This window comes from Aspergillus flavus, chromosome 1 (genome assembly GCF_009017415.1).
Source record: "Aspergillus flavus chromosome 1, complete sequence".
NCBI classification, from domain to species: domain Eukaryota; kingdom Fungi; phylum Ascomycota; class Eurotiomycetes; order Eurotiales; family Aspergillaceae; genus Aspergillus; species Aspergillus flavus.
This window is the reverse complement of record NC_092406.1, coordinates 589,112-609,317: the sequence shown is the minus strand read 5'-3', so window position 1 is coordinate 609,317 and position 20,206 is coordinate 589,112. Positions and strand designations below refer to the sequence as shown.

The window sequence follows — 20,206 nt, the reverse complement described above, 5'->3', positions numbered from 1 at the left end:
TGGACAATTAATGTATCGCGAATATTTTCAAGTTGTAAGAGTGAAGGTAAAATTGAATTCGAAAAACTATATTGTCCGCCATTGTCCTCACTGATTGACAAGGGTAACAATCACATTTGAACTAGATTGATATTGCCTAATTCGTAAGACTTCAAACCCAACAGCAGACGTAGACATAATCCCTAGACTGACTCAATATGAACCGGACGATCCTTGTCCCCGTCTGCGTTATCCTCATTTCCACCTTTCATCAGCTGCGGAATGCCTTGTCGTGTCTTCTCTTCCTCCGTGGGGTATGCATGTCGCCACATGCTCCACAGTGGTCTCTGGAACAGATCATCGATACTCTCAATCGATCGTCCTTTGAGTTCGGGCAGGCAGAAGAAGATAAACACAACCCCGGCATAGGTCAATAACGCATAAAGCAGAAAGACGCCCCATCCCATCTCGGTGATTATATTCGGCGTAGCCCGCGTGATGCCGTAGTCGACAATCCAGTTGACGAAGAAGCAAATTGACATGCAGACCGACCTCTGTAAGAGTATATAGTTAGTGGCCAATTGAACCCGGAAGAGGATAAGAAAAGATATTGGGAAAGGCGTACAATTCTGGTTGGGAAAATTTCTGCCGCCACGACATAGCATGCCACGCTGTGTCCAAATGACCAACCGAAGGCGTAGATGTAAATCCAGACAATACCGACTATACCACCCGCGGGAGTCCCTCCAACAGTATCGGTGTTGGTTCCCGCGAACCGGAGATACAGTGCAAGGTATAACATTGCGGTTGCTTGTAGAGATGCACCAACGAGTAGAGGAAGGCGGCGACCAACACGATCCACTAGGTAGGTGACATAGAAGATGGTCACCACAAACTTCACCACGCCATACACACCGGTTGTTAGAAGAGAATTGGAACTCCCTTTCACACCGATTAACTCGAATATCTCAGGCGCGTAGTACTGGCAAGATGTATACAGTTAGCCTGGATGACTGTAATATCATAAACGGAGTACTCACATTCAAGGAATCTGTGCCCGTGAACTTGTGAAACAGAAATAACATAATGGCGAGTAAAAACCGTTGAAAGTTACTTTTGATTAGGAAGATGTCCTGCAACACCACCCAATAGCTGTGACCCTGATGACACTCCTGCTCGTACCGTACCTGCGCCTCGATCTCCTGGTATTCCGTTTGGACATAGGGATGCTCGATAGGAAGCTTCCGTAGCCGGCATAGGTTCTTGATTCCCTCCTCTGAGCGACCATGGTTAATCAAGTAGCGAGGGGTTTCAGGTACAAAGGGTATCATCAGGCACATCAGAGCCCCAGGGATGAGTTGAATTCCCATTGACGTTCTCCACTGCGTGTTATCATGTTCAACGCCGGGGAATGACCACAGGGATACTCCATAGTTGATCCAAAATGCCAACATTATACCGGCTAGGATCATCAAGTTATACGTTGCAGTCATTGATCCTCGAACGGACTTGGGGGAATTCTCGGCTAAAAACTGAGGAGTGAGCATGGAACTGGCGCCCACCCCCATACCGCCGATGAAGCGACCAGCAAGAAGCACATCATAATCAGCCACCATCTGCATCGCAGCACCAACCACAAATATAAATCCCCACAGAAAGACCGACCATTTCCGTCCAAGAAAGTCTGAGGTTGGGGCAGCGCAAAGAGCCCCGGCTGAGCCACCAGCCGCCAGCATTGCGGCAATCGTTCCCTGTAATCTCATCAACGTCTGATTTTGTTAGAGTGGAGAGAAAAGCAAACCGTACCTTTCGATTATCAATCTCTGCAGCCGGTAGGTTGTTCAGACCGAAGGCATTCTCGAATGAAGGCAAAGTGAGAATGCCTCCAATGTTACCCGTGTCGAAACCATAGAACCACCCACCCCAGGCAACCGATATAAGGAGATAAAGAAGCCTGAGGTTGAAAATCTCCTTCGGGTCAGTTCTTGCCTCCTTGCTCGCCCAGATGCTAGTACCTCCTGCCATGGAGAATACCGGTTAAACTAGAATGTTGTTAATATGAGTCGTATGAATACCCAGGAGATAATGTAGCTGTACGAGGAGAACCCGCAGTACTGACAGAAGTCTGGTCTAAGCAATGAAATTTATGCCCACGAGGTCTCTCAAGGCCCAGTGGAAGCGGGGCTCATGATAGAAGATATGCTGGCATTTTATGGATCAAGCAACTCCAGATGTTTATTCCACGTAATGAACAAACCCATTGAGCTTCGAGACACCAACCCCACATTTTCGTGGACTGAAGATCTGGGGAAGGTGGAGACACTCTGTAGCGCGGACAGTCGGACTATCCACCGAGCTTTTATAACCTATCGGACGAGGGCCGAAATGATTTCACTTTGAATCTCAACCCCTCGTCTGGAGGCCACGTAATCCTGTCATTATATACTGAAGCATTCTGGTTGGATGTAGTAAAAAGACGATTTAGGTTAGGAAATAGTTGAACCTGTTGTGCAACACTCAGAATCGAGGAAAACTATTCCCTGTATTTTATTCGATCATGGTATCGACTCCAGCACTACCGCAGGACAGTTTGGTACGCGAGACCAACAGACCATACTTTTACCGGGAGGCCTATCTTCCCGGCGCCACAGCCCAAAATCATGCCTCAAATCTACTTTTACTCCCGAATGGCGATGTCCTCTGCGCCTGGTTCGGCGGCAGTATGGAAGGCAAGCCGGACATCAGTATATACTTATCACGTCTGAGATCGGGTGAGCAGTCATGGTCAGAAGCTATACGAATGACCCACGACAATACTCGCAGCGAGCAAAACCCGGTTTTATTCCGTACACCAACTGGAGATCTGTGGCTTCTGTACACGTCGCAGCATGCCGGAAACCAAGACTCGGCAATCGTGAAGCGTCGGGTTTCCAAAGATGACGGAATCACTTGGGGAAAGGAGGAAGTTTTATTCCCTGACTCCGGTATCTTCATTCGTCAACCAGCCATCGTTCTGGATGATGGTGCATGGGTAATTCCCGTTTTCAAATGCCGAGTAGAGCCGGGAGAGCGCTGGCTAGGAAACAATGATATCTCCTGTATCCGCGTCTCAAGGGACGAGGGACAAACCTGGACAGAGTCTGTTATTCCAGAGAGTACAGGCTGCGTCCATATGGAAATTCAACGGTTGAAAGACTGCTCCTATCTTGGCTTGTTCCGCAGTCGATGGGCGGACCATATTTATCTGGCAACCTCGCCCGATGGTCTTTCCTGGAGCCCACCACAGCCTACCATTCTTCCAAACCCCAATGCGGGCATTTGCTTTGACGTGCTCCCTTCTGGGAGAGTAGTTGTAGTTTACAACCATTCTTCAAAGCTGGACGCCACCGGACGTCGTCAGGGCCTATATGATGACATTGCAGATGGTGTTGACGAACGCCGAGATCAGAGCTCCACACAGGATGGCAGGGAATCATTCTGGGGAGCACCGCGAGCACCTCTCTGTGTTGCTTGGAGCGATGATTCAGGGAAGACATGGGAACGACGTGTGTTAGAAGATGGCGATGGCTATTGTATGACTAACAACAGCGAGAAAAAGCTGAATCGCGAGTTGTCATACCCGAGTATGGTGCTTGATGAAGGGAAGATTCACATCGCGTACACATTTTGGAGACAAAGGATTAAGTATGTACAGCTCAGCGATGATTTCTTTTCGGCCTAGATCGTTATTCGTTTCCTACAATGTATATTCACGTTATATAAACTGGAACATTATCGGGGGAAATAACATACGTATGACTTTATGCTTAGACAGAACACCTAACCTTTGGGAAGAATCCATCTCTCGTCCATTTTCATAAACCTAGAAATATAGCCAACAATCATTTGCTGTATATATCATCTTCGGTCTTACTATGCGTCCTTATGTTGTAAGATCAAAACGCCTGATCGAAGTGGATATTGGTTTTAGTTATTCTGTTTTGCTACATACGCTTTCTTATTTAGCCCTACCAGGGCCAGACACCTCAGGAAGAGAATTCTCAATCTCGACCATATGTTGCATTACATCCACAACCCAGTCTTGGATACCCTTCGGTGACAGTTTGTATGGCTTCCGGGGCCAAAATGCCTCGGCCTCCGTAACGCCTGACAGAGGCCCCGCAAAATGTGCAGCTGCAAACTTAGTTGGGGCGATACCCTCTTTACAGGCCTTTTCCGCCTGTGCAACCAAGCCCTGCAGCTTCATGGCATCCTGTACCTTTCCCTCCCTCCACAGAGCATATAGCCTGGCGACCGACTTAGGGAAGACATTGCCTATCCCTGTCACACAGCCCGATCCACCACCACTGAGGCAGGGAATAAGCCAATCTGACGAGCCCGCATAGACACTGAATTGCTCATGCGAGTACTCTTGAGTAAGTCGGGTGACTTTGCCCGCATTTCCACAGGTCAGCTTGACACCGACAATATTGGGATGCTGGGCCAGCGTCGACATGACATCCGAATTCATGTCCACTCCATTGCAAACAACAGGGAACTGTGTTTCCAGTAAGCTTCTGAAGCACCCGTCGATATTCTAAACCAATATAACTTACACTGTAAATGACTATGGGAAGAATGTTTTCGCTCGCAACATCCTTATAAAAATCGATGATGACGTCCTTCGTAACAGCTTTGGCCCAATAGCTGGGGGGTAACAAGAGCCCGAAATCTGCTCCTGCCTCGCGCGCTTCTTGTGCCAAACGTATTGATTCATTGGTGGACTGTCCGCTGATACCAGCTACCAGTGGGAAGTTCTCAAATCCCAGGTCTACAGCGGCACGTCGCGCGGTCTTGATTAATTCTTGTCGCTCCGATGGGGATAGTAAAACTGCCTCCGCTGTTGTTCCACCCAGAACGAGGCCATCAACACCCCCGCGGATCAGGTAGGAAAAATATTTGTATGAAGCTTCATAGTCGATTTCTTGACGAGGCGTGGATTTGTAGAGGGATATTACCGGACAAAAGATTCCAGGGGGTAGGGGTCTGGTCTTTCCGGCAATTGAGGAAGTCATTTTGTTGAGAGTGGGTCTTTCTTCAACATATAGACTTTCTTGTACAAAGGCTAAGGCGTCGACTAGTCGTTTTATATCCTTTCTTGGTAATGACTAACTAGTTGTCGGCCGTACCCCGACATGCCCGGCTAGAGATCTACCGACGATGCGGGGTTACAAGTCCCAACATCCGATTTTATTCTGACCTCTCAGAAAGTATGAGAGCAGTGCATCCCCAAACCTCAATGCATCAACGACATAATACAATCGACAACAATCATGGCCAAGCGTAAACGACAATGGAGTGCAACAGAAGTGCCCAATCCGGAACAATCGGTAACGGGCAGATTGAGCCCCAATGTAGAGCAGCATCAAAGTCCATTCAGGGTCCCTCAATCAAATAATGTATCGGAGAGAAACCCGCAACAACGACCCGTCGAGTCTACTGCAGTACCGCCACTGGTGGAGGTGTTGCCTTCTATTACGCGCAAGATCACCGCATGTGCCGCCTGTAGGGAGAACAAGGTTGGCCGTTCGTACACTTGCTAGACTCATGATCTAATGCTCCGTTAGATCCGATGTGATATGCCGGAGGATGGCCCTCCGTGTGTTCGGTGTCGACGCCGATCGCTTTCCTGCGTGTTGAACCGGAGCCTTCAGTCCCTGGTTGAAGATGTCAAGTGAGCTCCCCTGCAAATGTGATCCAGAAAGTGGTGCTAATCCTGACACTTTGACCAGAAATGTGGAGCTTGTACAATCTGACCTGCGGAACCTGCATGATACGGTCGACATCATTTGCCAACACTTGGATCTCAGCCGGCCAAAGACGCTTGTAGTCGACCGTGGAAAGGATAGAGAGAACATCCCAGTAAGCGGAGAGCCCGACCGTGAAGAAAGTGAAGGGTGCGAAGTATCACCACCCGATTCGCCTTCTGCCGTCCATGCTCCCATTGACACCTTTCTCGATATCGCCAAGTTCGGAAGTCCCAAATCCGTCGAGTCGCCACCTGGACGTCGCGCTAGTCGTGCGACTCACGGAGATGATCTGATCACCAAGGGCATTGTGTCTCTCGCAGTCGCCGAGCAGCTGTTACATCGCTACTTTTCGCGTCTTGACCATTACCTGTACGGAATATGTAGTGAACATCATGACCTACACCAGCTACGCACCACATCTCCTATCCTCCTTGCTGCTATCTGCACCGTGTCAGCCCTACATGACCCCCAGGACCAAAGGTACTACGCAGCATGTAATAGAGAGTTCCGCTCCCTCGTGATGCGGTCAATGTTTGAAAAGCGTGACGTTGGGTTTCTGAGAGCTTTGTGTATCGCCTCATTTTGGCTCGCAGATGCTTCGAGAATTCTCTGCAGTGATGCCATTAGACGCGCAGCAGACATCCGTCTTCATCGCAGCTTTGACTATCTCATCGGTGCTCGCGACCCTGAGTCTTGCTCCCCGTCATCAGCAAACCCAATTGCCGCTGTGGATCGAGTGCGATTGTGGTATCTTCTGTTCGTATGTGATCAACATCTCTCAATCTTGCACAACCGCGACTCTCTCCTGCGCAGCGATAAGGACATCGCCGTGAGCTGGGAAACATACTTACATCGAGCCGAGACCACTGAATCAGATATTCGGATTCTTTCCCAAGTGTCACTATTATTGATAATGGGTCAGGTGCGAGATGTACTGGGGTCCGATAATCAGACGCCGCTACCACCGACTCTTACACATCATATCACGAATTACTCTAGGCAGCTGGATAAATGGTTCGCCAAATTCTCTGCTCTATTCATCACAAACGCGTACATTGGCGATTTCCCAAGAAAGGGCTTGGAGCTTCACTACCAATTCGGCAAACTCTACCTTGGACATCAAGTATTCAAAGGGCTTCATGGTAATCCTATCCCGATGCATTTCGTCTCTGCTGCGAACATGGCCCATGATGCAGCGGTTGGGATTTACGAAATGATCCTGAACGACAATCAGCTCACAAATAGTCTGGTTGGCATGCCTCACTACTTCCATATCATGATTGCGTTTGCCGGACATCTGTTGCTGGAAATATGTCACAACCACCACGAACAACTGTCTATCAACGTACAGGAGGAGTTCAATCTCATTGGTGCCGTCCTAGGCCTGTTCCGCAGTCAAAACTGTATTCCTCAGCATCCTATCCGACGCATGGCTCCTGGTCTCAGCCGGAAGCTTTCCACCTGTGCTGCCAGTCTAGGGATTGGTAGTCTGTTCGATGGCCATCAATCAAGTCAAAATGCGTACATTGCCACTACAGGCGCACAGGGTCTCGCGAACCCAAGTCAGAAATTTGGCGGGCAGCCTGTTCAATTTCCTGTTGACTCTACGGCGCCCCAGATGGATGACTTTCTATTCGGCGATATTGGAGAATTCACGTTCCCGGACTTGACATCCAGCTTCTTGCCATAGGGCTTCGCAGACTACACCAAGTGACTATGACTGAAAATGAAGAATCTTGTGTTGTTCATACAGGTTGCCCCGTTGGGATAGTGACAATGTGTGTAAAAACTATTCTACTACTACCAATGAGCGATACACGATTGCTGTAGAACACTCGCTAATAACTATATTAATCCTACAAAAGCTGGACATTCTCTAAATAACGTCAAGTAATACAAAGTCCTTCCTTCTTCTATTTAGTCCATTCCTATTTTGTAGCGATATCCTCTTATAGTTTTCCTTTGACATCGTATATGGCCAGATCAGTCTTCATGCTTAAACTATATATACCCACTCGCTTTTCCAATGGCGGAATGGAATACGTCTACTGTCCATCGTGGACAGTGTCAGCGACCTCGCCTGAAGGAGGATGGCGGATGTGCCTGAACTGCAACCTTAATAGTCACTAGTACATTATTTGGATCCTTAAAGATCAGGCCACATTCCTATATAGGCCTAGCGCTCGTGGTTTCTTTGTTCTACGTACCAGTAGAATTCTTCCTCGTTCCCCTTGATTGGATTTACAGCTCCGACGGCTTGTCAGATACCACGATCAACTGTTCTATATGTTGTTCGAAGTACAACATCGCACTTCATCCTCTTAAAAATGGCTTTGCTCCGGAATCCCCACCTTCAGATGCCAGGGTTCAATCTGGCCCTGAACATTTCCTCCACAGTGAGCGCTACCCCTTGCCATCATTGCAGTCGCTGACCAGTCAGACCAAGATGTGGTATGGCAGAGACAGCTTTCCTAATGCGCTCATGGTGGAGCACTAATTAGTGGCGCTTTGGAGTAATTGACAATGATGTGTCTAAAGTCCTGATTCTGGTTCAACTTACGTTGCTACCTAGGTTCCCCACTGTTCATCGAGAAATTGTGATGATGCGAGTCATTGATTCGATCACTGATAAGACTCAATGGGACCAGAAGGTTCTGTGAAAATACCCCTATCCGTGATTCTGCCTGATGTCTGGCTGAGTCCCTGTAGAGCTTCAACGAGAATATAACTTCCAAGTGGTATCAGGAAATTGCGCGTAGTGGGCTGGATATGACGCCCAAAATAATGGTCTGGGTTATCAAGGAGCTGCAATGGAAAGCTGACATCCTCAACAAAACAGGGTACGTGCGCGTCTTTGATGTGGGGGTCATCAAATCCAATACGGTTATTTCCAAGGACCTCCAGGAAGCTTTGAAAGAGCGAGTCAGACCCCTCAACGATATACCGGGGGATCAGAAGGACTACCATCCTCGATCTGATCAAAAGGTGGTTGACCTGGTGCATCCATCACTTTTCCGGTCATTTATGGCCCAACTCACGTCCTACTGGACCGCGTTATTGAATTTGATGACTGTATAGGCAGCATGGGACAGGGTGAACTACTTCCAGTGCCACCAGATGAGGAGGTTTATGTTTATCCCTACTACACAGCGCCATACAAAGCCGATCTCTCTCTTCTCAGTCAAAAGTTTTAATGGCTCCCGTGTGACGTGGAGCTTACCGAGTCTGGATGCCTGTGTCTTACATTAACAATCTGCATCCGATGAAGCATCGGGGACAATATGACAGTATTGGGAAAATTATCACACAGACGATCCCGCTTTGGGAGAAGAGCTTGTCTTCGAGACACTTTGAGGAAGATCGAATCAAATACACGGAAGTTAAGTATGGAGAACACCTCGAGCCAGAGCCGATTCCCGCGTTGGGACGGACTGAATTTAGAAGATTATGCCGATACTCCTAACCCCTGGTCAGAGGTCGAGGAGGATGCGTACTATGAACCTTTGGAGGCATGGGACGCTTCACGCCCCATCATACTTCCCGAGCCTGGGGAGTTTAGGCCCCATGAAGAGACGGAGTACAAAAGGGTCGACCTACGGAAGGAGTTTCCCGGTCAAAGAATACAGGTCATTGTGAAGCTGGCCAATATCGAACTGACTCCCGAGAGCCCCGACTATGAAGGTGGTAGCTGCCACATTGAGGGACAATTGGTAGGAGCAATCAATCTCTTCTTCCCCTCCAGTGGATTGATACTGAGTCCTCCCAGAACGAACGCATCGCAGCATCGGCGATTTACTAGTACGATAGCGAATATATTAAGCCGAGTACACTCTCTTTCCGCCAACATGGAAGGAGCGACTTTTGGGTGTTCGGTACCAGTAAAGGCATGAATTTCTCTAAACCGTCTTCGGTTTTGGCAACGACACATTTGGCTACGGCGAGACGAATGTGACGCAGGAACTGGGCAGCGTGCTTTGCCAAGAGGGCCGGTTGCTCACTTTCCCGAACACGGTCCAGCACCGTGTCTCCTCGTTCTCCCTGGCCGACCGGTCAAAGCCGGGCCATCGCAGGATTCTCGCTCTGTTCCTCGTGGATCCCCACAGACGGATTATCTCCTCGGCCAATGTGCCGCCGCAACGAGAAGATTGGCTTCCTGAGGAGTTGGAATCCAAAGCCAAGCGAGACATGAAACCACTGATGGCTATGGATGAGGCGAGGGAGGCAAGACTGGAGCTCATGGCAGAGCGCAGTCTCCAGTCCGCAGAGGGAAACCGGAAATATGAGACCGGGGATTTCAACCTGTGCGAGCACTGAACCTTCTTCTTTTTCGCATAGTTAATTACTGGCTGGTGTCAGTGTGGTCATGCCCCGCTATGCAACCCAGCACCATGCACTCATAGCCTTTCTGTCTTGCTTTTTCTCATTTTTTGTGTGTGTGTCTGTCTTGACGTGCTGTTGCCCGGAACGGTTATCCGCACTCAATGCAAATCATAACCATTTCTTGGTCAAAACATAATTTACCGCGCTATGCAGAAACGGGCACTCTGGCGTGGAAAAGTCAACAACGGAAACAGTTTCGACCAGTCTAAGATCCAAAGTCTATTTAATAGGGGTTGTAGCCCACTTATGCCACGAGAAATCGGTAATCTTCAAGGGGAGGCCTACTGACTAGCGACATCCCTGCCCAGCCACCCGAAGGGATCTTGTCTAAAGCGCCAAGCATTGAATGTGAATTACAACCCCGCAGGATCTGCGGTCCGTAGCGTGAACGATTATAACCCCTAGTGGCGTAGGTCAGGCCACCGAGGCTGAATCGATCCCTAATCACAGCGTCGGAGACAAGGATCACCATGAAGGTTATCATCGTAGGCGCCGGTATAGGTGGTCTAACATGTGCTATTGCCTGCCGACGCGAAAAATTGGATGTGATTGTCCTCGAACGCAGCTCCGTACTCTTGCCCGTAAGTATTGGGGAAACACCGTTCTAATAAAGCCTATTTTGGGCAGAGAGATCCTGATAGGAGTGTATTCGATATTTTCAGGTCGGAGCAGGTATCCAAATTCCTCCCAATGGCCTGCGGGTCTTGCAGGAGCTAGACCTCAAGCAAGAGGTCCTGGAGAAAGGGGCCATTGTCAAATCAATGGATCTTCGACGGTACAAGGACGGTGGACTCATTACATCAATGGAATGTGGTCAGACGGTCGCTCGTGAGTATGGAGGTCCATGGGTGTATGTATAATGTGCTGTCATTTGGACCGCCGAGCATGCTGTCTCACTCTAGATCAGTATCATTCATCGAGCGGATTATCAGCAAATTCTATTCGATAGGGCTCTGCTTATGGGGGCAAAAGTATGCTTCGGAGCTACTGTCGATGATTTGGATGTCGAGAACACACAGGTTATTCTCGAGGGTGGCGAGACAGTGGCAGGGGATATTATCATTGGTGCCGATGGTTTGTCTTGAGCCCTGCCCACCAGTATCCAAACCAAGATAGACTGACTTGGGCTTAGGACTATGGTCAAAAGTCAGGCACGCAATTTTTGATCGACCTGTTCCACTCATCGAGACGGGTGATATGGCCTACCGTGCAGTTTTTCCAAGGAAGCAACTTGAGAACCTTCACAATCCGGAGATAGACAGTCTTTGTAGCAAGACTTCTGTCACCGCCTGGCTAGGGCCAGAGAAACATGCCGTCTTCTACCCGGTACGAGGGGGTGAAGAATATAACCTGGTTCTGCTGCAACCTGACAATTTACCTACTGGAATACGTACAAATGAGGGTGACTTGGAGGAAATGAAATCAGCTTTTCGTGATTGGGACGCGACGTAGGAGACTTCAGTTAACTATACTGGATACTATTTTCGACCGCTAACTCTTGTTGTAGACTTCAGAAGTTGATCTCTTGCATATCATCCGTAGTTAGGTGGAAACTATGCCACCTTCCGGAATTAGATACCTGGAGCAAGGTTGGTTGATTCTGGGGAAGACTGAAAGAGTCCAGGATTATTACTTACCTGTACCAAATTTACTAGGGCTCTGTCACACTACTAGGAGACGCTTGTCACCCAACACTCCCATATCAAGCTCAAGGTGCCGCAATGGCAGCAGAGGACGGCGCTGTGCTGGGAATGCTAATGGGCTCGGTTGTTGAACGGATAGACACCCCAACGGACTCTTTGGACGCGACACTTGGAGGCTTGATCTCCGAGTCCCTCAACGTCTACGAGGATCTACGCAAGGCACCCACGACAGCCAATGTCAATGGCGCACTTAGAAACCGCGGCGCATTCCACATGCGAGATGGTATCATGCAATGGATGCGAGATTTTGTTTTGGGGTATTCCGGTATGACACGGGAGACTGACTGGATTGGTCTCATGTCAAGGCGCCAGTCCCACACTCTGTCGGCTGATCCTATGCATGAGTGTAAGAAACGGATAGGGAGAGCGTGAATATGGTGAAACGACATGACTTGGATGGAGGAAGATCAAATTACTCAATTGCCAACACATTGATCTCGAGCTCTATTTTACTAACGTTCCTTTCTTACTCCAATGTAGTAGTAAATGTGGACAAATGGCTCGAATAACATACGATGCCCGCTCCTAAATTCCCAGTCGCTGAGGTCCAAGTCCGGTCCATCCAAGAGCGCTCGAATCTCCTCCGGTGTCCGACAACGCATGGTCGACACCAGGCCATCAAAGGAAATAAGTAGGGATAGCAAAGGAATCACGTATGTGAAGAATAAATGCAGAGGAGAATGTCTGTACCGACAAAGGGTATACCAGAAAGGAAAGAGAAGCATAACAGGGATGTTAAGCAACGATGTGAAATTGCGCTGGGCAAATTCGAAAATTCTACCAGTCCAAATATTAGCAGTTCTCTCCACTTCCATCTATCTGATTTGGAAGCCTACATAAAAGAATCAGCAGACTCTGTCGCCTTCCGCAATATAGTCGACGCAAGCAAATCATCAAAATGGTGAAAACATAAATTGAAGATTCTGCACTCCTTCCGGTTTGTCGGCGCCACTCTCTCACATTTCGCAGCATCCATAGGCTCACTAACGAACGAGATATTCTCCCGACGTCTACTAATCGCAGACCATTCTTCCACTCGAGGATGCAGATCCGTGAGAACAAATCGCGCCGCTGACTTGCCTTCCGCTCTAAGCTTCTCATTCAAAACGTGCTCAAGCGTTCCAGTCGGCCCGCCTGCACCCGCACAAAGATCAACGAATGTGAAAGAATCCGGATCTTTTATGTGTCCGAGAATAAGGTCTGCTGCTACCCCTGCTGGAGGGGCGTTGCTGAATGGCGGGATATGCAGATTCCAGACGCGGGTTAGATATGATTGGATGTATGCTCTCATCCATTCGGGACACCAGGCTTGATCACCTATCTCAAACAGATAGTATCGTGGGAAGAGAATCATGGTTTTGTGGGTGGGAATGTGCTCATCCCTTGGTTTCCTCCTGTTTCTTCCCGGTACAACTTTCCGAGTTCGAGATCGTTGTCCAAAGGAAAGTTTGACACATCATTTTTGTGGGGACTTGATGCCTTAGGCAGCAAACCTTGATCCCCGCACATCTCTATGTTGATCTTAGATTCCGTAACGAGCCTTTATCATATTACCCACTACTCCTCCAAATTTTCTCGCCCGACCACATTCAAAAAGGCCTGGCAACCTCCAAGCGTTGTCGGTGCGCAAACAATCACAAGTCTGCCAACGAGAAACCAGAAAAGAGACAACAATGGACAAGAACCTGCCAGAAGAGGTGAAAGCCTACCTTGAGGAAATAGTCCAGCGTCTTACTGATTACCTAAAAGATCAGCTTGTCGGGGTGTATCTATTCGGTTCAGCTGGTTATGGCGCCTACGAGTCTGGCACCAGCGACATTGACGTGCAGGCTATAGTGAGAGGTCCGCTTGACACCGTTGATAAGCAGGCAGTCATATCACGTTTGAACCAGAATGCCTTGCCTTGCCCGGCTACCAAACTCGAGTTTGTGGTCTATGCTCAAAGCGCTGTGTATCCGGCCAGCCGTCACCCTCGTTTCGAACTTAATTTGAACACCGGAGCGCATCAACCAGATCATATCAGCTTAGATCCAGCCAACGAATCAAGCCACTGGTTCTTGCTCGATATTGCTGTAGGGCGCGAACTTGGCCGTGCCCTGTACGGCCCTGCTACGACCGGCGCTTTCGGCGCTATCCCCCGACGCTGGGTTTTGGAAGCAATCGCGACTTCGCTCGAGTGGCACCAAGCAAAGGAACATAGATCGACCAACAGCGTTCTCAACGCTTGCCGAGGTTGGCGATACATCGTCACAGGCGAATTTTCTTCGAAGTTGGCCGGAGCCAAATGGGCCATGCAACAACAGGGCTGTCCGGACGTTGTCAGCCGTGCCATTTCAGCGCGCAAAACAGGAGACGAACTCCCTGTGGTCCAGATAATGACGCTTTACGATATTGTTATCACGGCCAACCGAGCCGAACTCGCGAAAGACCTTATTTAAAAATTGCCCGATCTACAGCAGCATATGAGTCATCTAAGTCATGGAGCAGCTTGTCACAATGCAGTTATTCATTTTCTACACTCTCGAGGAGATTCAAGCGAGAGTCCCCGAGCGCGCGAACAGTCAGTTGTCGAAATATGTGGGGCTGTTGGGTCCTGTAACATGATTGCTATATGCATATCGCAATATCACCCGCTGGCTTATTGACCAGCTCGATGGCTGATAGCCTGACCAGTCCAAGTTGCTATTATTACTTGGTAGTCCTAAAGACTACCTTTCTCTGGGTACCAAAGATGGAGACAGTCCTAAAACTCAGGTGAGCCTTTCCCCCTATGGCTTAGGTAGAGGAATCCCTTTCCCGATCGGGCAAAGCTTAGACATAGACCAGTTATTACCAACACTTCTCTCGATGCTCTCATACTCGTGATACTGCGTAGCATAAGAGTAGTGCAACTCACTGTGAATGGTTGATGGCTAAGTAGGTAGTATATTGAATTCTTTTTCGCATCCGACAGCTTGACATAATACCTCGTGGCTGATACTAATATACTTTTAGTTAGCGACCGTCTATCTAAAATATACATATCGCTATGATTTTGGGGTGAACATTTGAGTTCTCATTCATTATCCACATTCTATAGTATATCATACTAGAGACAAATCAAATAGCCTGCACAGAAAGCGGCCTATATTGTTCCTCCAGAAACCGTATATCAACATCACTCAGACGAACCGCCAGTGCCTCAGACGCCGACTCTATCCTCTCAATACTATTCAACCCGACGATCGGACAAGCGCCCTTCTCCAACAACCAAGCTATCGCAAGCGCACTCATGCTGCAACCCTTCGACCGCGCAAGTTGATCCACTCTGGTAATAATCTTCTGATCTTGCTCACCAGAGAACCACTTTGCAGTCTTTGCGTCCTTCACGGACCGGTCGGTTTTCACATTCCAAGGTCTGGCTAATAACCCGCGAGCTAGAGGACTCCAAGGAATCAATCCGATTCCTTCAGCTTGACAGAATTTGTTCGTTTCACGTTCTTCTTCTCGGTAGAGTAAGTTGTAAAGACCCTGCATGCTGGTGAAGACGGTCCAATTGTTCATTTTCGCCGCATATTGTAATCTCACGAGCTGCCAGCAATACATGCTTGATGCGCCCAGGTAATGGATTTTGCCCATTTGAACGAGATCGTGAAGAGCGCGCATGACCTCCTCCGGGTGGGTATCATCGATGCGATGTAGCTGTAGAACATCAATATAGCTGGACTTGAGTCGGGCAAGAGATGCATCCACCGCCTCAAAGATATGTTTCCGACTTAGTCCCATTTGATTTACCAGGACCCCATCGTTAATGGCTGGATTGGGTCGTGCGTTTGATTCAGGCTCAAGAACTGGGTAGTATAGCTTGGTCATGATGACAACTTTACTCCGCGGAATATTGTACCGCTCTAGAGCTTTTCCGATTATAATCTCGGACATCCCGTTAGAGTAAGTGTTGGCTGTATCCCACGTATTGATACCACAGTCATATGCCTTTTTCAGTAGGGGGAGCGCTTCGGCCTCTGGAAGAACCCATGGGCTGCCTTCCCATGATGGATTGCCGAATGTCATGCAACCAAGAATGATCTTCGAGACTTTCAATCCACTATTACCGAGTCGTTGATACTGCATTTTCGGCCGTTTTTCAATGCTTCTGCTTTGCCAACTCGTAACCATATCTAGCAGGGCGTCCTGGTGGCCGACATTGCCCGGGAAAACGACGTATGGGATGCCGGAGAACTTTGATGACGGTTCATCGCAGCGCCAAAGAGGGACTCCTGCTGATGCTTGGCCAATGATTTGAGCACGTCGCATGCGAAGGCCTTTAGTTGCTATGTCGGACGAAGTGATGCCGCCCTACATCGCTCTCCATATGTTAGCTTTACATCATTGTTTTACACAGAGGACAACTCGCCTTGGCAATGATGTATCGAGGCCGGGGAATTAGAAGCCGTAGAAACAGAACCAACGCATTAGACACAATGCTTCCTATCTGCAAACCGGAGAGCTCGTCATGGCTGCTAACTAGTCGTCTGTTTGTCATGATTAGGACGTCTTGTCCATCAGAAATATATTTGCCAGCTTCATCAGAAGCACTAAATACCGTACTGTAGCTGCTTTCAGTGTTATTTAGCAGACTCTCTACGTCCAGAGTGATGACCTTTAGCGCGGGTCCACGGCCTGAAGTCAGGGATTGAAGCTGATCGGTTGTTTTGGACACGTAGGACCCGGCAATGATCAACCCGCCTGGAGAAGACGCCTCAGTGTTCAGTCTTAAATCTCCTGCACTGAGGGGAGGCTTTGGCCTTATCGCTAGTCGTGTCGATACAAAGGCAGCTCCTGTCCTATAAATATAGTTGCGACCAGCAGATTTCGCTACACAAGTGTGTCAGTATATATGTTTGCCGGTTTAGCTCACTGGTGGCGCTTACCCTGCAGCAGTCCAAGAACAAAGATTTCCAGATCAGTATCAACTATAGCGTTGACAATGATGATAGACCCTTGAGCAAATTTGAGTAACCTTTCTGCCACAGCAGAAACACCCCCCTCCCTGATATCATGCAGAGAGATAGACTGCACACGATGACGAGGAATTGAGCCATTTGACTTCTCGACTACGTAGTCAATCAGATTGGAGCTTGTGTACCCGAATGTTGCATCCTTTGCAAAAATGGTTTGGGCAGCCGGAACTAGATTCCCTTCAGCATCGGCCACATAGTGGACATCGTCAATGGTGAACCTCCCGCCTTGTCGGAAGAACGGTGCGAGGATCCAGCCATCGACTTTCCTAATTACCTCCTCGGCAATCTGGGGCTCATCGGGAAAATGTCCACGTAAAGTCGAATCACCGCGTAAGACGATTTCGAAGGTCTTTTGTGCCTGTACTGCTGCCTTCTTCACGGCAGTACAGATATCAGATATGAGTTTCCGGGCTTCAGCGGTAGGGAGCGCGCGCGAGTTGGTGAGTATGAAGAATCCACGGTCGCATGTGTGAAACTCTTCTACCAAAGTTGCATCGTCCCACACTGTCAAGACATTGATTCCATGACATGTTTGTGTTCCAGTGGGATCGTCATCGAGAACCACGAGGATGGGAAGCTGCTCTACCTGCTGATCGATTTGTTCGAGCAACCGACTAGATGCCACTGGAGGAGGAAGCCGTGTTTGAGCCTCCGCTAGAGAAACAATATAATTTGAGACTGTCATGTTTATCGCCGTAATTGGTGTCTATATGGTAGACCTACCTGTCGGATTTATCGTATTTTGTATTGCGTCTAGGGAACTTATGCGGAGATCCAAAACGCTCGGAAGCGGTCCGAGAGGAGTCTAGAAAGTGTGCATCGGCTTTCTCTCCGCCATTCCCCCATTCCTATTACTACCGTAAAGTCACCAGGGATCAAGAATCAGGTTGCCCAGCTCCAAAGCACGCCATGCTTCTCATCCGTAAAGATGATCTTATCACGATAGATCTTGGAATTCTTCCAATAATCAGCGTTCGATGACGCTCTATCCACTGCGTGCAAGATACAAATTACCGGGTACAGGTGCTTTCGTTCAAAAGGTAAGACCCTATCGATGACGATGAACTCATTGCTGGGCACTTGTTTGAGTATTATCTACTGGCTGCCAGCCTCTTCGGTGACCATTCTCGCTGCTAGCTAATCACTGAGTCAAGATTTATTCAGCTTCAAGTTCAATCCCGGTCCCATTGAGCTGATTCCGCCTTGGGCGGCTAAAAATAGGATTGTAGACGCCGGCGAAACTGCGGGTTAGATATGGTGGGAACGATTGTCCTTAGCAAACCGCCCATCAAGCTCAGCTGCTCCCTTTGCCCGTGTAAATATCAAAGCGCGCCAGCATGAAGTCCTACAACATGCAAGATCGGAAACCGATCTTCTTCGTACCTTGTGGTCTGCTGAGGAGACCTGCAGTGGATTGGTGGCACTAACCCCGCTGAGAACCATGTGAAGCAGGGCCATGCGTCTAATTGATCAAACTAGCAGCGGTACATGATAAGTTTAGAGGCTAAAGGCTTTCTTGGTGGATATTAAGGTTCCCTAGTTCAGTTAACAGGGGAAATTAACGGCTGATCTGGTGACTTTAACCACCAAGGGGGTTTGCGCCGATCTCTTTTCGGTCGAACAATAAGAGTAGTTAAGGTGACCGTAGCCAAGGATCGTCCAGTAGCTCTCTTGCCGATTCTCTCTCATCGGAGTTCCATCTAAGCATCTTGCGCAGGAATTGGAGGAACAGCCGTTGTGATTCACCTTCCAGATTTCCCTCAAGTTTCTCTAGCGATATAGAGGGGATCTCGATAGGTCCTTTCCAATTTCCTATTTTATAATCAACAGAGGCCCTCTAGAAGATCTTAATTCATACAAACCTTCTCCGTCGAAGAATTCGGTCGCATAGACACTGTTCTGAATAACTTCTTTCGGTGGTGGCCCCATAATTGCAATCATTTCAGCCAGATGATGAGCATCAGAGCTTTTCTTATCTGAATCACGAGCGTAAAACAGATGTCCCTGTTGGAACAGATCCCATGTCTGCACCCATTGTTAGCAAAAGGAGATGTCCAGTCGTCTGAATAGCCTGATCAGAAGGCAAGTCCAAAAGGGAATCAATGGCATACCAGCACTCCGACATTCCAGATGTCAACCTTTTCGTTCCAAGGCATTCGCAATAGCACCTCGGGAGCCCGATAGATATAAGGCTGAATATCCCCGCAGTAAGTATTCGGCCCACGCCGAGCCTGGCCAAAATCACATAACGTAGGGCGGCCATGTTGCTTGGTTTTCCTCAGCTTTCGAGATGCATAGATCATCCGGTCTCCAACGACTTTCCGAGGGCTAGGACTAGATTTCTCTTCCTCTTCAAATTTGGTCAAGATCGCAGTATCTTCGATAGCCATCATAATGTTCTTTTCTTGAATATCTGTGAAAGTTCGATTAGCAGACTTCTATGGGAAGCGGACAATACATATTCATACCCGTATGGACAATCTCAGCCTCTACATGAAGATAGTCAAGAGCGAGAAGGAGATGTACCAGAGTCAACTTGACTATTTTTTCGGGAAGCACCTTGGCCCTGAGTTGGGTGCGAAAGTCATATAGACTCATCCCCAAGGGAGGATGAACAAGACATTCAAAATTGCCCTCTGCAAAAGTAATCTGGAAGCTATCCAATGCTTTGCGGATAAGCTTCACGCCAGCATGATCTACGATGTTGAGGGAATTTAAATGGTGGTAGATTTCTGTCTCTCTTTGACCTTCTGCGGAATTGCGCTCAAATACCTTCAGGGCGACATAAGCATGTTGTCTTGAATAAGGTAAGTCTTTCGCATTGCTGCTTGATTGTGGGGTAAGCTGACTGTAGGTCTCTGGACAGCCAAACAGTTGAATATCCACCATAACCAAGTTTACCAATTACATGATACCTCGATTGAAATACCTCGCCGATTTTGACGGGATAAAAACTATCGGGAGTGTACCATGACAGTGTTTCTTCTTCGAGCTTCTCCGTTGAATCTAGGAGAGTAAAATTTGATTGAGTGAAGTCGCGCACGGGTGATGCAGGGCGTTGAAGCAAGGTACGCCAGGTAGAGAATTGCCTTGACACTTGGGATGATAGGCGAAATATTGACGCCATTGTGAGAAGCGCGGTGAGAAATGCAGGAGATCAGGGATAACGTGACCTTATACTGTATGTTGTACGGCATGGCTGAGCAAGCTGACGTGATAGGCCAATGTATAGTCACATGATCATCACTTCCGGGGATTGTTCTATTGCTCCATTCATTATTATAAAGTGATTAACTAGTCTAATAACAATTCATATTTTTATTAAGTTCTATAAATAGTAGTACTAGAGTGCCAT

General features: G+C 48.3%; 11 protein-coding genes across 11 annotated transcripts; 6 read left to right on the top strand and 5 right to left on the bottom strand.

Moving 5' to 3' along the window:
• Positions 1-40: 40 nt before the first annotated feature.
• Positions 41-2,297, bottom strand: F9C07_2278691 (putative sugar transporter). Its single transcript, XM_041288975.2, has 5 exons — positions 2,099-2,297; positions 1,786-2,021; positions 1,020-1,730; positions 605-961; positions 41-533 (listed from the first exon to the last, which is right to left on the bottom strand). The coding sequence occupies exons 2-5, from the start codon at positions 2,002-2,004 to the stop codon at positions 183-185; spliced, it is 1,638 nt and encodes a 545-aa protein (XP_041141626.1). The 5' UTR covers positions 2,005-2,021; positions 2,099-2,297; the 3' UTR covers positions 41-182.
• A 106-nt stretch (positions 2,298-2,403) lies between these two features.
• On the top strand, positions 2,404-3,835 carry F9C07_1010146 (glycosyl hydrolase). The gene has a single exon (XM_041284379.2). The coding sequence runs from the start codon at positions 2,537-2,539 to the stop codon at positions 3,698-3,700; it is 1,164 nt and encodes a 387-aa protein (XP_041141627.1). The 5' UTR covers positions 2,404-2,536; the 3' UTR covers positions 3,701-3,835.
• Positions 3,836-3,976: 141 nt separating this feature from the next.
• Positions 3,977-5,033, bottom strand: F9C07_224 (putative dihydrodipicolinate synthase; the record flags this gene model as incomplete). Its single annotated transcript, XM_041284387.1, has 2 exons — positions 3,977-4,516; positions 4,575-5,033. 2 exons carry the CDS (start codon positions 5,031-5,033, stop codon positions 3,977-3,979), a joined length of 999 nt encoding a protein of 332 aa, XP_041141628.1.
• A 125-nt stretch (positions 5,034-5,158) lies between these two features.
• Positions 5,159-7,673, top strand: F9C07_2278689 (uncharacterized protein). The gene is made up of 3 exons (XM_071510317.1): positions 5,159-5,537; positions 5,586-5,692; positions 5,751-7,673. Exons 1-3 carry the CDS (start codon positions 5,292-5,294, stop codon positions 7,456-7,458), a joined length of 2,061 nt encoding a protein of 686 aa, XP_071365454.1. The 5' UTR covers positions 5,159-5,291; the 3' UTR covers positions 7,459-7,673.
• A 422-nt stretch (positions 7,674-8,095) lies between these two features.
• Positions 8,096-8,846, top strand: F9C07_2101178 (uncharacterized protein; the record flags this gene model as incomplete). Its single annotated transcript, XM_071508922.1, has 4 exons — positions 8,096-8,164; positions 8,194-8,219; positions 8,341-8,419; positions 8,478-8,846. 4 exons carry the CDS (start codon positions 8,096-8,098, stop codon positions 8,844-8,846), a joined length of 543 nt encoding a protein of 180 aa, XP_071365453.1.
• A 308-nt stretch (positions 8,847-9,154) lies between these two features.
• On the top strand, positions 9,155-10,082 carry F9C07_222 (uncharacterized protein; the record flags this gene model as incomplete). Its single annotated transcript, XM_071509715.1, has 2 exons — positions 9,155-9,478; positions 9,726-10,082. The coding sequence occupies 2 exons, from the start codon at positions 9,155-9,157 to the stop codon at positions 10,080-10,082; spliced, it is 681 nt and encodes a 226-aa protein (XP_071365452.1).
• Positions 10,083-10,618: 536 nt separating this feature from the next.
• On the top strand, positions 10,619-12,223 carry F9C07_221 (putative salicylate hydroxylase; the record flags this gene model as incomplete). Its single annotated transcript, XM_041288969.2, has 6 exons — positions 10,619-10,729; positions 10,811-10,998; positions 11,056-11,222; positions 11,281-11,596; positions 11,656-11,737; positions 11,804-12,223. 6 exons carry the CDS (start codon positions 10,619-10,621, stop codon positions 12,221-12,223), a joined length of 1,284 nt encoding a protein of 427 aa, XP_041141631.2.
• Positions 12,224-12,303: 80 nt separating this feature from the next.
• F9C07_220 (uncharacterized protein) lies at positions 12,304-13,205 on the bottom strand (the record flags this gene model as incomplete). The annotated part of the gene is made up of 2 exons (XM_041288996.2): positions 12,304-12,628; positions 12,688-13,205. 2 exons carry the CDS (start codon positions 13,203-13,205, stop codon positions 12,304-12,306), a joined length of 843 nt encoding a protein of 280 aa, XP_041141632.2.
• Positions 13,206-13,324: 119 nt separating this feature from the next.
• F9C07_2278684 (NADP-dependent oxidoreductase domain-containing protein) lies at positions 13,325-20,113 on the bottom strand. The gene is made up of 7 exons (XM_071510316.1): positions 19,701-20,113; positions 19,320-19,648; positions 18,963-19,264; positions 18,714-18,876; positions 16,762-18,663; positions 16,245-16,705; positions 13,325-16,186 (listed from the first exon to the last, which is right to left on the bottom strand). Exons 5-7 carry the CDS (start codon positions 17,534-17,536, stop codon positions 14,951-14,953), a joined length of 2,472 nt encoding a protein of 823 aa, XP_071365451.1. The 5' UTR covers positions 17,537-18,663; positions 18,714-18,876; positions 18,963-19,264; positions 19,320-19,648; positions 19,701-20,113; the 3' UTR covers positions 13,325-14,950.
• F9C07_219 (putative streptomycin 3''-adenylyltransferase) lies at positions 13,525-14,289 on the top strand (the record flags this gene model as incomplete). Its single annotated transcript, XM_041284390.1, has 1 exon — positions 13,525-14,289. The coding sequence occupies one exon, from the start codon at positions 13,525-13,527 to the stop codon at positions 14,287-14,289; it is 765 nt and encodes a 254-aa protein (XP_041141633.1).
• On the bottom strand, positions 18,485-19,978 carry F9C07_216 (putative CDK4/6; the record flags this gene model as incomplete). Its single annotated transcript, XM_071509292.1, has 5 exons — positions 18,485-18,663; positions 18,714-18,876; positions 18,963-19,264; positions 19,320-19,648; positions 19,701-19,978. The coding sequence occupies 5 exons, from the start codon at positions 19,976-19,978 to the stop codon at positions 18,485-18,487; spliced, it is 1,251 nt and encodes a 416-aa protein (XP_071365450.1).
• Positions 20,114-20,206: the final 93 nt, after the last annotated feature.

Excerpts from the sequence above, each read along its gene's own strand:
- F9C07_2278691 (XM_041288975.2), bottom strand. The coding sequence starts at position 2,004 with ATGGCAGGAGGTACTAGCATCTGGGCGAGCAAGGAGGCAAGAACTGAC. Across the intron at positions 1,731-1,785 it reads CAGAGATTGATAATCGAAAG|GGAACGATTGCCGCAATGCT; the intron begins GTACGGTTTGCT and ends ATGAGATTACAG. Across the intron at positions 534-604 it reads AAATTTTCCCAACCAGAATT|AGGTCGGTCTGCATGTCAAT; the intron begins GTACGCCTTTCC and ends ATACTCTTACAG.
- F9C07_1010146 (XM_041284379.2), top strand. The coding sequence starts at position 2,537 with ATGGTATCGACTCCAGCACTACCGCAGGACAGTTTGGTACGCGAGACC.
- F9C07_2278689 (XM_071510317.1), top strand. The coding sequence starts at position 5,292 with ATGGCCAAGCGTAAACGACAATGGAGTGCAACAGAAGTGCCCAATCCG. Across the intron at positions 5,538-5,585 it reads CCGCCTGTAGGGAGAACAAG|ATCCGATGTGATATGCCGGA; the intron begins GTTGGCCGTTCG and ends ATGCTCCGTTAG. Across the intron at positions 5,693-5,750 it reads TCCCTGGTTGAAGATGTCAA|AAATGTGGAGCTTGTACAAT; the intron begins GTGAGCTCCCCT and ends CACTTTGACCAG.
- F9C07_2278684 (XM_071510316.1), bottom strand. The coding sequence starts at position 17,536 with ATGACAGTCTCAAATTATATTGTTTCTCTAGCGGAGGCTCAAACACGG. Across the intron at positions 16,706-16,761 it reads TGTTCTTGGACTGCTGCAGG|CGAAATCTGCTGGTCGCAAC; the intron begins GTAAGCGCCACC and ends ACACTTGTGTAG. Across the intron at positions 16,187-16,244 it reads CTCGATACATCATTGCCAAG|GGCGGCATCACTTCGTCCGA; the intron begins GCGAGTTGTCCT and ends AGAGCGATGTAG.